The sequence below is a fragment of the Rhincodon typus genome, chromosome 23 (genome assembly GCF_021869965.1).
Source record: "Rhincodon typus isolate 14 chromosome 23, sRhiTyp1.1, whole genome shotgun sequence".
NCBI lineage: Eukaryota > Metazoa > Chordata > Chondrichthyes > Orectolobiformes > Rhincodontidae > Rhincodon > Rhincodon typus.
The window spans coordinates 18,295,230-18,310,114 of NC_063354.1; the positions used below are offsets into that span (position 1 = coordinate 18,295,230).

The 14,885-nt window shown below is 42.1% G+C and overlaps 1 protein-coding gene across 1 annotated transcript in view; it reads right to left on the minus strand.

Annotated features, from left to right (window-relative positions):
- bahcc1b (BAH domain and coiled-coil containing 1b) overlaps window positions 1-14,885 on the minus strand; it is a 133,790-nt gene that overhangs the window by 36,121 nt on the left and 82,784 nt on the right. Inside the window, exons 16-18 of the mRNA XM_048610840.1 lie at window positions 13,642-13,759; window positions 11,617-11,692; window positions 10,664-10,772 (exon numbers count right to left, since the gene is read on the minus strand). Of these exons, the coding sequence (XP_048466797.1) occupies window positions 10,664-10,772; window positions 11,617-11,692; window positions 13,642-13,759 (303 nt within the window). The remainder of the gene's footprint in view (window positions 1-10,663; window positions 10,773-11,616; window positions 11,693-13,641; window positions 13,760-14,885) is intronic.

Sequence of the window (14,885 nt, forward strand, 5' to 3'; positions counted from 1 at the left end):
CATTGCATAGCACCTTTAACATGGCAAAGTACACATTTTAGAAACTGTACCACAGATGGACATGTCAGGACCAATTACTACAAGCTTCATCAAAGAGGTAGGTTTTATGCAGCATCCTAAAAGACGAGAGAAAGGAATAGAGATGGAGAGGTTCAGAAAGAGAATTCCAGAGTATTTGACTTAGGCAACTGGAAGTATGGCCACCAATGGTGGAGCAAATAAAATTAGCATTGTACAACAGGCTGGAATTGGAGGAGACCTTTTGGAAATGTTGTAAGAGACTGCATTTATTTTTCCTTGTTGGAACTATACATTGAAATGGAAGTTGGACTACTACATAAGTAAAATACCAGGAGAATTTCTCAACTTGAAAATCAAGTGTTGCACATTTTTTAGCTGTGCAATACAATGTAGCTTTTTGAAGCAATGAGGGGGAGAATTTGAAACTGAACGGCATGCTGAGTCTTTTGAGCTAATACTACCTGATGACTGCCCTTTGATTGGTTGAGCTGCAGAGTATTAAAGGCTGCATGTGCCAGTGCGCAGAGAAAAACACCCAGAACTTATAAACAGAAACCATTTAAATCACACTCCCCCTCTCTCTGTGTGAGATAAAAAGACAAAAAAAAGGGAAGTTTCAAAATGTTCTAACAGGAAAAGACTTAGATCAACCCACCCAACTATCGAATTGAAGAATGACCATTATCTTACAGATAGCAGTGTGTCATCCATGCTAATGTTGAAAAAGACTGAGACAATATGCCTGACCCTTGAAATTTGGACTTATGATCTTCAGAACTTCGTTCACCATCTTGTTCTTTACCTATAGTACCTGAGTCAGATCATTTGTCCTTTGTACGTCTTAATTGCGAATGTGGAGATTTTAAAGGTATTGAAGTAGGAACAGAGCATGTTGCAGGTAGTTCTCTGTGGCTCTGATTCAATAGATAAGAAAGGAAGAAGGCAAGGGTAGTTACACCTCACAGATGGCAGCGGACAAATGTTGGAAGAGGATGGGTTTGGTCAGCCATGCTGAGGGCCACTGGTGAACTAGGAAGGATAAGGAAGGATAGGTTACCATGGTGACAGTCACATAGGCTGCACTGCATGACTTTGTCAAGAACTGTTTCAATATTGTGGCATGATGGAAACCTGATTGAAGGAATACCAACATAATACTGCAGGGAAGATGGTTAAAGGGCTTGGATGGCAGCAGTTCAAGGACTTTGGAGGGGAAAGAAAGGTTGGAGATGGGTCAGTAATTTGCATGGACGGGTGGATCAAAGATGGATCTTTTGGACGAGGGGGTGATGATGATAAGTTTGAATGAGCCTAAATACCTGAAGATAAAGAACCATTAACATAGTCAGCTACCAGGGGAGACCAGGAGGGAAACTGAAGCGTCAATAGTTAATTAAGTTAATCTCGTAAAAGAACAAAAGTCCACTTAATTATTTTTATTGCAGTTAACTTCTGTTCCAGAGTACAGGCTTCTTCATATTCTGTATTTTACGTAATGATTTAAAATATGTAATCATTTTCATTTTAGTGAAAATGCTTGTGAAGGTCTTTGAAGCAAACCAAAAGAGATGAATGACAAAACTGCTAAATGTGTATGTGGAAATAATATTAAGTATCTGAGAAAACTAAGCCTCCATTGTATTAACTACACAATACAATCTCCACCCCAAATACAAAAGAACATTTTTCACTGCATCAAGTTGCATCTCCACCTTCCACATTATTTAGCAGAGTCCTTTCAGCACTCAAGCAAATTATAGTGATTTTGCTAATGTGTCACAGCAGGGAGCAATGACTTACCATTTCTACAAAGTGTTCTGGCATCTTTCCAAATGCCGTACCCTTTTACCAAATTCCATATAATTTTCTCAGTGATGTAACTCATGCCTTTTTGCAAGTGCCGGGCATTTTATATATATATATTTCTCGATAGTACACCAATCTGATTTTTCCTTCCTCTTCTTTCCCCTGTGGCAGATGGGACAGACCAATGGAACTGCACTGTTGTAGGAGAACATTTTTTGGTTGGGTCACTAATAGTTAAGATGTTTGTGAAGTGTTACATTCAGAGATCTGCTGAACTAATCAATGGGCATCACTGCTGATGACTACAATTCTAACTACAACAGCTTACATGTAATAAAACATCTCTAGGTGCCACAAAGGAACGTTGTCAGACAAAGTATGACACCAAGCCTCATTAGGAGATATTAGGTCAGATGACCAAGGGCTTGGTCAAACAGCGAGGTTTTGAAGACAGTGTTAAAGGAGGAAAGCAAGATAGAAAGGCAGCGAGGTGTTTGGAGTGTATTTGGGAGCTTTTAGGAGCCCAGACAGTAAGCAAGCGATTAAAATCAGGGATGCTCACCAGGTTAGTTTTAGATAAGTGCAGATATATTGGAGTGTTGAGGCTGCAGGAAAGTACAGACATAAACAGGGACAAGGTCATGGAGGGATTTGAAGACAAGAATGAGAATTAATATTAATAATCAAATTTAAGCAAGTGTTTTACTTTTAGACAGATAAACACTTTAACTTAGAGCTAATTAGCACAAATGTGTAACTAGTAAGGCTGTGCAGTAAGAGCAAATTGACTCCACTGGTTAAATAGAACACGAAAGTCTAAAAAACAAAGTGAACAGTCATTGTCTGCAATCAAAGGAGCAGCAGAGCACTAAGCTGTGCAGCCTTTTCCCCTCACATACAAAAAAATGGCACAATGTCAAAGTCTGTGAATCAACTGCTACACTTATACACAGTCACCGTATGTTTACTGTGCAGCCTAGTCATTTATAAGGTCCTGCCTTAGGTCACCATTAAGTTGACATAAGAAGAGGCCCTTCTAGCAGCTTTGTATTACAGCTGGAAATGTCAACTGCAAAACTCATATGGAATCAGTTATTGTTCAGTTTTAGGAAGCTAAGAAGAATAGAAACTTGCTAGCTTGCAAGTTATTCAGACGTAATTGCCCAGTCCCCTTTTATCAAATTTCTATACTGGATTTCTTGCTACACCTGATCCTTTGTCTCAGACTGCATTTTTCTACCACTTCCTCACCAAGTCTAGGTCCGCTCAGTTTGTTATGATTCACTTCCTCAGGTTAAAGTTCAAGTAACAATTTTTGAAATGTTTAAATATGTTCAAAGTGACATTCTGTGCCAGGTGATTCATAATTTTTAAAGAACAGATGGGATCAGCTGTGAACTGCAGAATACATGAACCACAGATGTGATTGTAAACCTTTGATTCCACCTCGATTAAGCACAGAAAAAATAGTCGAAAAATGTTAGTACGTCGTGCAGTAACCATCAAATTGCAATGTCAGACTGAATACTTCAGAATTGCTGACATAGTCCCCAAAAGGCTGATAATTCAAACAAAAACCAAAAGAACTGCGGATGCTGTAAATCAGGAACAAAAACAAAGTTGCTGGAAAAGCTCAGCAGGTCTGGCAGCATCTGTGGAGGAGAAAACAGAGTTAATGTTTCGGGTCCGGTGACCCTTCAAGGATAGTTCAACATGAAAACCAAAGCTTCGTCTGAGCACTCCTGGTCAGTCCTCTGAAGGTTATGCCAACAATGTCCCACTTACCCCATCTCAGTTCTGTTCGACATGGCCTTTCCACCACCCAGAACACCCCAATACAAAGGTTCATACTTCATCTTTCTTCCTCTATTGTATCAGTTCCCTCTTCCTCCTCCCCATTCCTTTCCGTTTAAAAAAATCTGTTCAGACATATTTTCGTGGCAGGTGGGACTTGAATCCAGATCTTCTGGGCTAGAGGTGAGGACACTACCACAGTGCCACAAAACTCCTTTATCTTTTCTCTTTCATTACTTTCTATTCCTGCCTCTTCCAATATCACCCCTAACACCCCCCCTTCTTTATCACGTTTCTCCACTACTTCATTATTATTGCCTCCCGCCCCTCTCACTTTATTCCCTCTTCTTTCTGTTTCCCCTTTATCTCTATCATTGTTATTAATTACCATTTCTTCCCCCTGTCTTGCTGGCATCCATTTCCCTTACTCGTGATCTATCCCCTCCTTCTCTCCTGTGGTGACATATTACTCCTTTTCCATTCCTCTCTGTGGCACTCATGCCTGAATCCTCCTTACTGTGAGACATTTGTCAGATGTTGCATCTTACAGACGGAGAATGTGGGGACAATTCCAGATGCTGGTCCTGAGGGTCTGGTTTGATTTTCATCCGGAAGATTGGATTTGCTGGCCATTCTCCCAAAATGAGGGGGTCTGGCATGTATGATGTAAATACCATGCATCTTGCATGTGTGAAAAAATCAAATCTTTCCTTCTATATAGTTAACTTAAGCTGCACAGAGAGATCCAGGGTTGAATCTTACATTTTTCTGGCTACCTTGAGTTGCATGGAGGCATTTCTGTCATGAAGCTGAGCTCGTATGGCATCTATCATGTCCAGGTCAGCATTTATTGCCCATCCCTAACTGCCCAGGGGGTAGTTAAGAGACAGGTATATTGCTGTGGGTCTGGAGTCATATGTAGGCCAGACCAGATAAGGATGGCAGATTTCCTTCCCTAAAGGACAATAGTGAACCGGACGGGTTTTCCTGACAATTGGCAATGGATTTATGGACACTATTACATTCTTAATACCAGATGTTTATTGAATTAAAATTCCACCAGCTGCTGTTGCAGGATTCGAAGCCAAGTCCCCAGAATATTACCTGCATCTCTGGAATGGACTTTGCAGGCACTATTCTGGAGTTTCTGCTGGATGGATGGCGCATAGGCTGGGCCTACTCTTCCCCCAGGATGAGCAGCAATGATGACCATGACACTAGACCATTCTAGCCTGATCCAAGGTTGTCACCCAGGTAAAGTAAACTGATCCATCTGGAGGAATACCCCGCACAGTAGGAAGAAAGTCAATGACCTTCTCCACTCTGCCAAGTTAAATGCCACCATTTTCTCTCTGATACCTCGCATTCACTCTATTTCTGCTGCTAACCCCACCTCCCACCAAGCTTCATGCTCTACCACTCTCACTAGTCTGTGCAACATCTTCCCTCTCTTGCTCTCCTCCACCACATTCCCCGACATCACTAACACTGCCTGCCCTCTGCAATGTCTACGCGCTTGCTCGGGATTCCGCCCCATCTGCACCACTCACCTTCATCCCTTATAAGACCTGCCTCAGTTAAGATGACTGGTGGGCTGCACATCATTTGGCTCCTCACCCCTAATGTGGCTAGCATTAAATTCTCTCTAACCATCTCGAGTGGCTGACTGACTTGTGTCCAAGCCCCTGGCCTGGTAACCGAGGCTGCCCTTGACTTACTGTGCCAGGGCCCCTGACTGAAGGCTGTCTCCCTTGACTTGACTGAGACCTGCTGACAACCACGACAGGCTTTCTCACTTTATATCTGCACTGTTCGCAAGGCAAGACAGAAATAATATGAGCCTGGTATCTCTGGCACAAGTGGCAAATCACAAAGAGGCAAGGCAAGGCAATGCAGAGCAGGGATGCTGTAAGCATGCAGGAAGGCTCAGAGTGAGTGGGCACTCCGACAGCAAGCAAATAGGGTGGAGATACAACCTGACACAGTCCCTGAGCTGGGTGTGTGTCCCTGAGTGTACAGTGTCCTTGCTGCAACATTACAATGAGAGTTGCTGGTGCAGCCTGAGGTACAGTATTGAACTGCAGAAGTGGAACCAAGATGTGTCATGAGGGTTCATGGAGGCTGGCGCATATCGGATGCCAATGTCAATGGATGTAGGGTGCATGTGGCCAGTGCTCGAGCAGTACGCCCTGAGATGTTGCTGTTCAGTGTCCAACATGGTGGCCCTTCAGAGCAAGCAGCGAGCTGAATTCACCGGGCACCTGTTGTCAGATCCATGTTGAGTTTTATTGACGTGTAGCTTGTCTGCGAACTGAATATTAGTGAGGCAAGTTGGGCCATCAGTAAGATGTTTTAATGAGCAATGGACCCCCTTAACTGGCACCCTGCCGCTGCTTCGCAAGAAACCCGTCATGCTGCATAAAGGATGGCGCCAGTATCGAGATGGGCCTTGCTGTATTTCTTCTCTGATTTTACCACAAAATTCACTGTATCCCTTTAAGATTCCAGCCACCAGATTTTAGACCTTTCTAATCTGTTGAATGGGATTGTTAGGAGCAGACAACTTTTCACAAGAAAGGTATAACCCTGACCGAGCTGATCTCCCAGCCTTGGGGACACTTTAATGTTGAAATCAGACACCCTGGCCTGGACCACGCTGCATCACCAAAGTGGGACTGACTGCGCCTTCACTCTCAGAGTCTGGAACCCAAGAGACATTCTCAGGACCTCCTTGGCTGTCACCTGGCCTTTGGGACCAGGTGGTGACCTTTGCTTCTATTGATGGCCATGATGAGCAATAAGTTGGAGAATGTTGTTTCTCTTATTTGCATTTAAGGGTGAGTGCATTGTCTGCTCTTGGCCTGGAAAGCAGGAAAGAGTGAGGTTACACACCAAAGAAATGCATCCGATGAGGCATGCCCCGGCCAATCTTCAGCTCTTGCCCACTTTGGATGACCAGGAGAAGGGCTTGATTGGCAGAAATTCCAGTCCATTTCTTAAGGCAAATAATTTTGTTTTCTCTGCAGCAGTGTAACTGGGAAACTATTTAGTGAACAAGTAACACCACAGGGGATGCAATGTCACAATGCACAATGAGAAGCTGAATGATCATAACACTCCGAAGGAAATCAAAATCATCACAATAATGTCCAGGAAGACAATAAGCTCACAGTGCTGCACAGGGAAAGCAATTGCTCCAGAAAACAAACAGAAGAAAATATCAGAACAGAAAAATAGTAATGTGGTATTACTGTACAGGAAATCAACAGCAGCCACAATACTGCACTGGCAGGAAGCAATGACATTTCAGCTGGAGAGGAGCTCAAGGTTTTGATTAAACAAAGCTGATGAGGAAACCCAGCACAGAAATTCTATTTTAGAAAGTTATTTTTGGTTTGGGGGAATTTAAAGTAAAAATTGAAACAACTGATACTAACTAATGATCAGTAACAAGGGCACATTAGATCAGAACTGTTTGCTCAGGTTACAAAGGGAATCGGTCAACTAAACTGCACAGGAGAGTAACAAGGTAATGTTGCGTGCAGAGGGGAAGCCAAGTGAGACAGACTTTCCAGAAACACTTCTTTGTTTCTGTGCCGATATCTTGAAAGCTTCAATCTCACATTACTTCTTCACTCACCAGTACCGTGTGTCACATTAAAGTGTCCCAGTGGCTCCCAGCTGACTGGGGAGAGATCTGTTAAACAGTCCATGAAATATTCGATAGTAAGAAGCTACTCATTTAACCATCTCCAGAACTATGGTCAGCTGGGGCTTTTTAATGGTGCTTTCAACACGGTGACAAAATGGATTGAATTTAATTAGTTCAATAAAGGGTCTACGTAACAAAACTCAACACCAGCAGATGCAAGAACTTGGCCAGCTATCATCTTATAATGGTGGAATGAAAAACCATGCAATGAACTTTCTCAGGGGCCTTCAGGAATCCGAAACTAGGGCCAAATGGGGATCCTGAAGCTGCACTGACCAGCAACAGGTCTGGCACAGGGATATTTCTTTGACCTCACCATTTAAGTAAGGATGGTAGGTGGGCTCCACATTCTGAGGGCCCAAGCAGGAGGTCGTCATCTCTTAACCCTTACTGGCTCCACCAGGAGAACTGAACATGGCTGAAGCAGGTCGAAGACCTGAACCACAACCTGCAGGTTATCTCAGAAGGGCATGTTTCTAACACATTCAAAGTGACTGAACAGGCTGGCCGCTTGAGAGGGGAGAGCCCTCCAAATGTTTTTGATTTTGATTCTTTTTTTGTCACCTGTACCGAAATACAGCAAAAAGCTTTGTTTATGAACAGTCCAAGCAGATCACAGCAAGCAAAGGATGTACAGATTACAAAGACTTAGAGGTGCACAGGCTACAATGCAGTTTACATTATTTGAGGCTAGAGTCCATTCTACAGTCTGATAACGGCCAGAAAGAAACGGTTTCTGAACCTGCTTGTGTGTGTGTTCAGGCTTCTGTATCTTCTGCCTGACAGAATTGGTCAGCGAGCCAACCAACCACAACATCCACAACCCGAGCTAAAAATCTACTCCAAAACCTTACAGAAGAGGTTGTAGGAGATCATTACCATGGTGCGATGGGTCTTTGATGATGTTGGCCGCCTTTCCGCAGCTGCGAGCCGTGTAAATGGAGTCCATGGATGGAAGGTTGGCTTCAGTGATGGTCTGGGCTGTGCGCACCACCTTCTGTAGTTTCTTACGGTCCTGGGCAGAACAGTTGCCATACCAGGCTGTTATGCACATAGACAGTTTGCTTTCAATGGTGCATCTGTAGAAGTTAGTGAGGGACCTTATGGACAGGCCAAATTTCCTGAGCCGCCTGAGGAAGAAGAGGCTTTGTTGTGCCTTCTTGACTGTCACATCTACGTGGGACAGGACAGGTCGTTGGTTATGATCTCTCTGAGGAACTGGACACTCTCCACCCTCTCATCCTCAGTTCCATTGATGTAAATGGGGGTATGTTTTCCTCCTGTCCTTCTGAAGTCAATGATCAGTTCTTTAGTTTTGCCGACATTGAGAGACAGATTGTTTTCATTACATTGTGTCACCAAGCTGTCTGTCTCCCGTCTGTATCTTGACTTGTTGTTGTTAGATATCTGTCCCACTTGGGTGGTGTCGTCAGCAAACTTGTAGATAGCACTCGTTTGTAATTTAGCAACACAGTCGTGAGTGTACAGGGAGTACGGTAGGGGCTGAGGACACATCCTTGGGGGGGCTCCAGTGTTGAGTGTTATTGTGGAGGAGGTGCAGTTACCTATTCTCACTGATTGTGGCCTATGGGTCTGAAAGCTGAGGAACCAGTTGCAGAGGGTGGAGCCAAGACAAAGGTCATGCAGTTTTGAGATCAGTCTGGAGGGGATAATGGTGTTGAAGGCGGAGCTGTAGTCAACGAGCAGGAGTCTGACATAGGTACCTTTGTTGCCAAGATGTTCCGGGGATGAGTGCAGGGCTAAGGATATGGCATCCTCTGTAGACCTGTTATGTTGGTAAGCAAACTGTAGGGGATTGAGGCAGAATGGGAGACTGGAGCTGATGTGGGCCATGACCAGCCTATTGAAGCACTTCATGATTATCGAAGTCAGAGCTATTGGGCGGTAGTCATTAAGGCACGTTGCATGTGTTTTCTTAGGTACGGGGATGATGGTGGTCTTCTTGAAGCAGGTGAGGCTTCGGCTTGTAGGAGGGAGGGGTTGAAGATGTCGGTGAATACCTCCATCAGCAGGTCCGCACAGGATCTGAGTGTTCGGATGGGAACACCGTCGGGGCCTATCAGTTTGCTTGGGTTGACTCCCAGGAAGACTGATTCGACTTCTGAAGCAGTGACAGAAGCAACAGGTGTGTCTGGGGCTGTCGGGGCAGGTGTCACCACGCCGGTGGTATTCAGCTCCCTAATGGCCCACTGGGGCTGTGGGCACCTCTCTTTTCTGCCCACAACCTCCTCTTTGGGGCATGGAGCATCCGGCCCTAATGCCCTTAATGTGGGAAAGATTATCAGTATGGCCAGACTTTTAAGAAACTTTTAGAAACCAGGAATAGGTAACCAAAATAAATTGACACAAAAATGAAGTGTAAGAGGGAAAATTCAAGAATTATGAAAAATGGAAATTAAAAAAGTGGAAATATTAGTTAAAGCAATCATTGGCTCCCTAATGATGAGCGTGCTTTACTAATAACCAGAAAAAAAAAGGAAATGGTAGAGGCTTGAGTAAATATTTTTTACCTGCTTTCACAATAGGAGAAAGAAAAAAAGAGCTCAAGAGCAGTTAAAAAAAAATCAAAAGGTAAAAAGGGAGAAATATAAAACAATGATGAGAAAGATACTGCAAAATCTAATAGCATAAAAGCTGACAAATCTCCTGATGCTAATGCCCTGCATCCTAGGGTCTTAAAATAAGTGGTGGTTGAGACAACGATGCATTGTTTTGCAAACTTCCAAAACTCCCTAGATTCTGCCAAGTTCCCAAGATTTGGAAATAGCAAATGGAATGCCTCCTTTTCCAAAAGGGGAGACAGAGAAAACAAGAAATGATTGGCCAGTTAGCCAAGGACAATGTCAAAAGCACTCTAGTTAGGTAGTAGCATGACATTTAGACTATCATAATACAAACGGGAAGAGGCAACATGGTTTTGTGAAAGGGAAATCGTGCTTAACAAAATTTTTAGAGCTCTTTGAGGGTGTAACATCATGGCAGACCAACGGGAATAAGAAAAAGGTATTGTTTTTGGATTTCTTAAGGCATTTGATAAAGTTGAAGAGGTTACTATATAAGGTAAGAACTCTTGGTGTTGGATAGTGAATATTCGCATGGATAAAGGACTAGCTAATCAACAGGAAACTGAGTCAGGATAGACAAACTGACTGTACCGCAGCCAGATGTGGATTTTTATTAATGTTGTTCTCATTTTGGCTAATAGACAACTAGCTGCTTTGACTATAACTTTCTTCTCCTAATATGCCAACTTCAGGCCCTTATTCCACATACTATATCAAGAATATTTGAGTCAAAACAAGCACCTACTTTGGACGATAGTTCCTGGATAGAGGCAGCGGGATTTCTGACTCCAATAAGCACACACCCTGGTAGATGGCGGCAGTAACTGTGTTGAGGCTGGTCTGACATCAAGTACCTGTGGGTAATTTTTTTATTTTATAAATAAGCTCACTAAGTAACATTGATAATGCATCATATTGCAGAAGTCTCTCACGAAACTGAACCTTAAAAATAAATGATAGGAATAAGGCTTTAATTCCAAATTGAGTTATCAAGTTCTCATGGTAAAACTCAAATCCCCATTTAATTAAAAAGAATCCTTCAATTTAGTAATGTGTACTGTCCTCGGTGGACACTCACATTTCCTCTCCCCGCTGCCATTGAACAAATACTTTAAAAACAATTTTTATTGCTGGTTTCCACCCTGTGGATTCAACAATGAATTGTGGAATAATGAAGTGTAGAAGAAGACCATTCAGCCCAGCATGCCTGTGTCAGCTCTCTGAAACAGCTATCCAATTGGTCACAGACCTGTGCCCTCTCCTCATAGCTGTTTAACAAATTCCTTTTCAAGTATTTCTTCAATGCCCTTTTGAAAACTATTGAATGTGCTTTTCTACACTTGTGGCCAATGCATTTCATTTAGTCCCTCATCTGCTCCTGGTTTCTTTACCAAGTAGATCTCTGCAAAATGAAGATAGGTCAAAAATGTGAAATATTCCAAAATTAAACCAGATCAACCTGCCTTGGCATCATCCTTTACAGTACCCTCAACCTTCCATACCAGGCTCTATGTTGTAAGCTAATCACATTCTAATATCACCTATAAATTATCTCAATAGATATCACAGACTAAAGCTACAGGTTCTTCATTTTTCTTATGGTGTATAAAGTATTTATAATCTTGTCTGACCATTCATGAGAAGACTGGACAAGATTTGAACTGTAGGCAGAGGGAAATAGTTACAAAAGGAACTCACCGCTTCCTGTAGCAGTTGCTCCAGGGAATAGATTCTCTGCCGGTTTCCTCTTTCTCCTTCAATCACAACACTGTAACTGTACAATGGAAAGACCAGTTACTGACAAATATATCCATGCATGGAAATATTTATGAATTCTGTAATTGCATAGGACATTACAGTTGACACTGAGCAGCCTTTCAAATGGTTTTCTTGGTTGGAGGAATAGAAGAAAACTCCTGGGAGTGTTAGCATTTTCAGCAAAGTAGAATGCAGCCATGTCAAATGTACAAATACCCCACTATCAGTTGTAGTTGGTAAGTCACTTGATATGCCTGTTCCAGGGCAGTGAAAAAAAACGCTTGATGTGTAGGTCTCGTGAACTGCTGTTGGATTCAGAAGCCTCTGAATAAAGAATACTTTGGGGGTGAAAAAAGGCGAGGGAGGACAGTGCAAGCATGCTGGTAGAATCATTCTGCATAAAGCCAATGTATCAATGAGAAGGCATGATATGACTGGTGTGTTTCAGCAGTAGGTTGGGGGAAATGCTGAGTGATGAGTGTATGTGTGCTTTGTGATTACAGAAACTTAGCATAATCTGAAAAGACAATGGCTCAAAAGTTGATGGCACCATGCTGTTTCTCAGACGCAAGATGGTGTCTACATATGTAATGCGCCAAATGGCCTAATTTTTCTCCTGTGTCTTGTGATCTAATATGGGGGTGGGCTGATATGATAGAATTGAGCCGCTTGCATATTTTGGAAAAGGACAGGTCCAATGTTTACACCTATAGTATGCATTAGGCCTTTTGCACATGCAATTAGAGGGCCCCAAGTCTTTTTGAGGCTCCCTTCGCAAAATTCTTGTTTGCAGCCAGCATTTGTGCCCAAAACCAGAAGGATAATGTTCCAACTCATTCTGCCACTCAGTTTCTGCCTATAACCAGTTTTCTCTTATGCCTATTTTAAGAGTTAAAGGAAATTTGGGCACTGGGAAACTTGGTTGGTTATCATTTTTATATCTGGAGCCTGACCGCAGTCAGATTAACAAGAATACTTTGTCCAGATCCACCATCCGCCACAAATATGCTATTCATTATATTCACATCTGTAACACTATGAAAAATCAACCTTTAATAGCTGTGTTAGCATCAATTCCATACTGTATAGAAGATCTTACTTCTTTTGAATTTATCTGCCTTAGTCTATTTCTGCTGTTCAGTCCACATAAACCCCAATTACTATGTTAACATGAAGGAGCAAGCTCTCTGCAAATGCAGTTCAGGTTAATTCTGTTGTAATCTTCAGTATGAACTTATGCCCTTTATTAGCTTTTTTGTTGCTTTTCAAATGACCTGGAAGATTCTGGAATCCTCTGATTTTGTGATTGACAGATAAATCGCTAGATGTTTGCTAGGCATTTTTCTATTACGTAGCAAATATTCTGTCGTCATCAAATCCAATCTGTTCAGCTCTGCAGCAATCAATGAACATGCCTTCAATAATCAATCTTTGTTTAGCAAAGTATGAAATGGCAAAGTGAAAGGGCAGGGTTTGGTGCTGACATGGAGACAGGAATGGAGGCAGATAGGTGTGGAATTTCCTTATATTGATCAGTATCTCAATTCCATACTATGGTCCTGATTCCTGGTCCATTTTCCTGGAGGTCGAGTCAATCCAAGACTAGTCCACAAGCAAAGAACATCTTGTTAATGCAATTAAAGTCATAAGAAGCAGTGGCTCCCAGTACCTCAGATTGAAAATCCTGCTTGATATGTCATTTGTCATATGTCAGCATCATTCTATAATTAAATTATCAGGAAAAGCTAAGTCTTTAAAGTGTTTTAGGCAAAATCTCCTCTTTTATTCTCTGATTTCTGCTTGTTCCTTCAATTAGAGAAGATAGTCAGGGTTGGCTAGATTGCAGTGAGTCCTGCATAACAAAATGAAATATTCAGCACTTTTTTTAAAAACAAGCGTGAGGGATATGCAGCAATCTGTCACCTAATTACTGTGAAATGGAACAGAAGTAAAACTTCCTCTTACATGTCAGGTGATTGTAGAATTTTGACACATCCTGCATACAGTAATTTGTCTTCCTTTGGTATAAGAATGCGTAGTCCTTCTTTGAGATCTTCTTTACTGATGGTACAGCATTGAGGGACTGAGAGACAACAAAAACAAGCAATATTGTTTTTAAGATCATTTTTTTAGATGCAATGTGTAAAATCAACTATGGTAGAGCCTTTAATTCACTGGAATGTCTTGGTACACAGCTATCCTTATTAGATTTATTTGCTTCAGTGTTGTCATAGAGTCATACAGCATAGAAACAGAACCTTTCGTCCAATGCATCCACACTGACCATGTTACTAAACTAAATTACTCCCACTTGCCTGCATTTGGCCAATATCCCTCCAAACTCTTCCTTTTCGTGTACTTATCCAAATGTCTTTTAAACGTTGCAACTGTACCTGCATCCACCACTTCCTCCAGCTGTTCATTCCATGCACAAACCATTCTCTGTGTAAAAAAAGTTGCCCCTCAAGTCTTTTTTAAAAACTTTCTCCTCTCACCTCAAAAATATGCCCCTTAGACTTGAACTCCCCACCCTAGGGAAAAGACCCTTGCTATTCACCTTATCTATGCCCCCTAGGATTTTATAAACATCTATAAAGTCACCCCTCAACCTCCTATGCTCCAGTGAAAAAAGTCCCAACCTATCCAGCCAATTTTTATAGCTCAAACCCTCCATTCCAGGCAACATCCTGGTAAATCTTTTCTGAACCCTCTCCGATTTAATAATATCCTTCCTATAGTAGGGTGACCAGAACTGCACACTCCAGAAGAGGCCTCACCAATGTCCCGTAAAACCTCAACATGACGCTTCAACTCCTATATTCAAAGGTCTGAGCAATAGAGATTAGCATGCTAAACACTTTCTTAACCACTCTGTCTGCCTGTGATGCAAATTTCAAAGAATTATGTAGCTGAGTCCATAGGTCTCTCTGTTCTACCCAGGGCCTGACCATTAGTTGTATAAGAACTGCCCTGGTATGTTTTACTAAAATGCAATACCTTGCATTTATCCAAATTAAACTCCATCTGCCACTCCTCAACCCATTGACTAATTGATCAAAATCTCTTTGTAATCTTAGCTAACTTTCTTCACTGTATACTATACCAGCAATTTTGGTGTCATCCGCAAGTTTACTAACTATGCCTCCTATATTCTCATCAAAATCACTTATATTAATGACAAACAAAATGTACCCAGCACTGATCCCTGT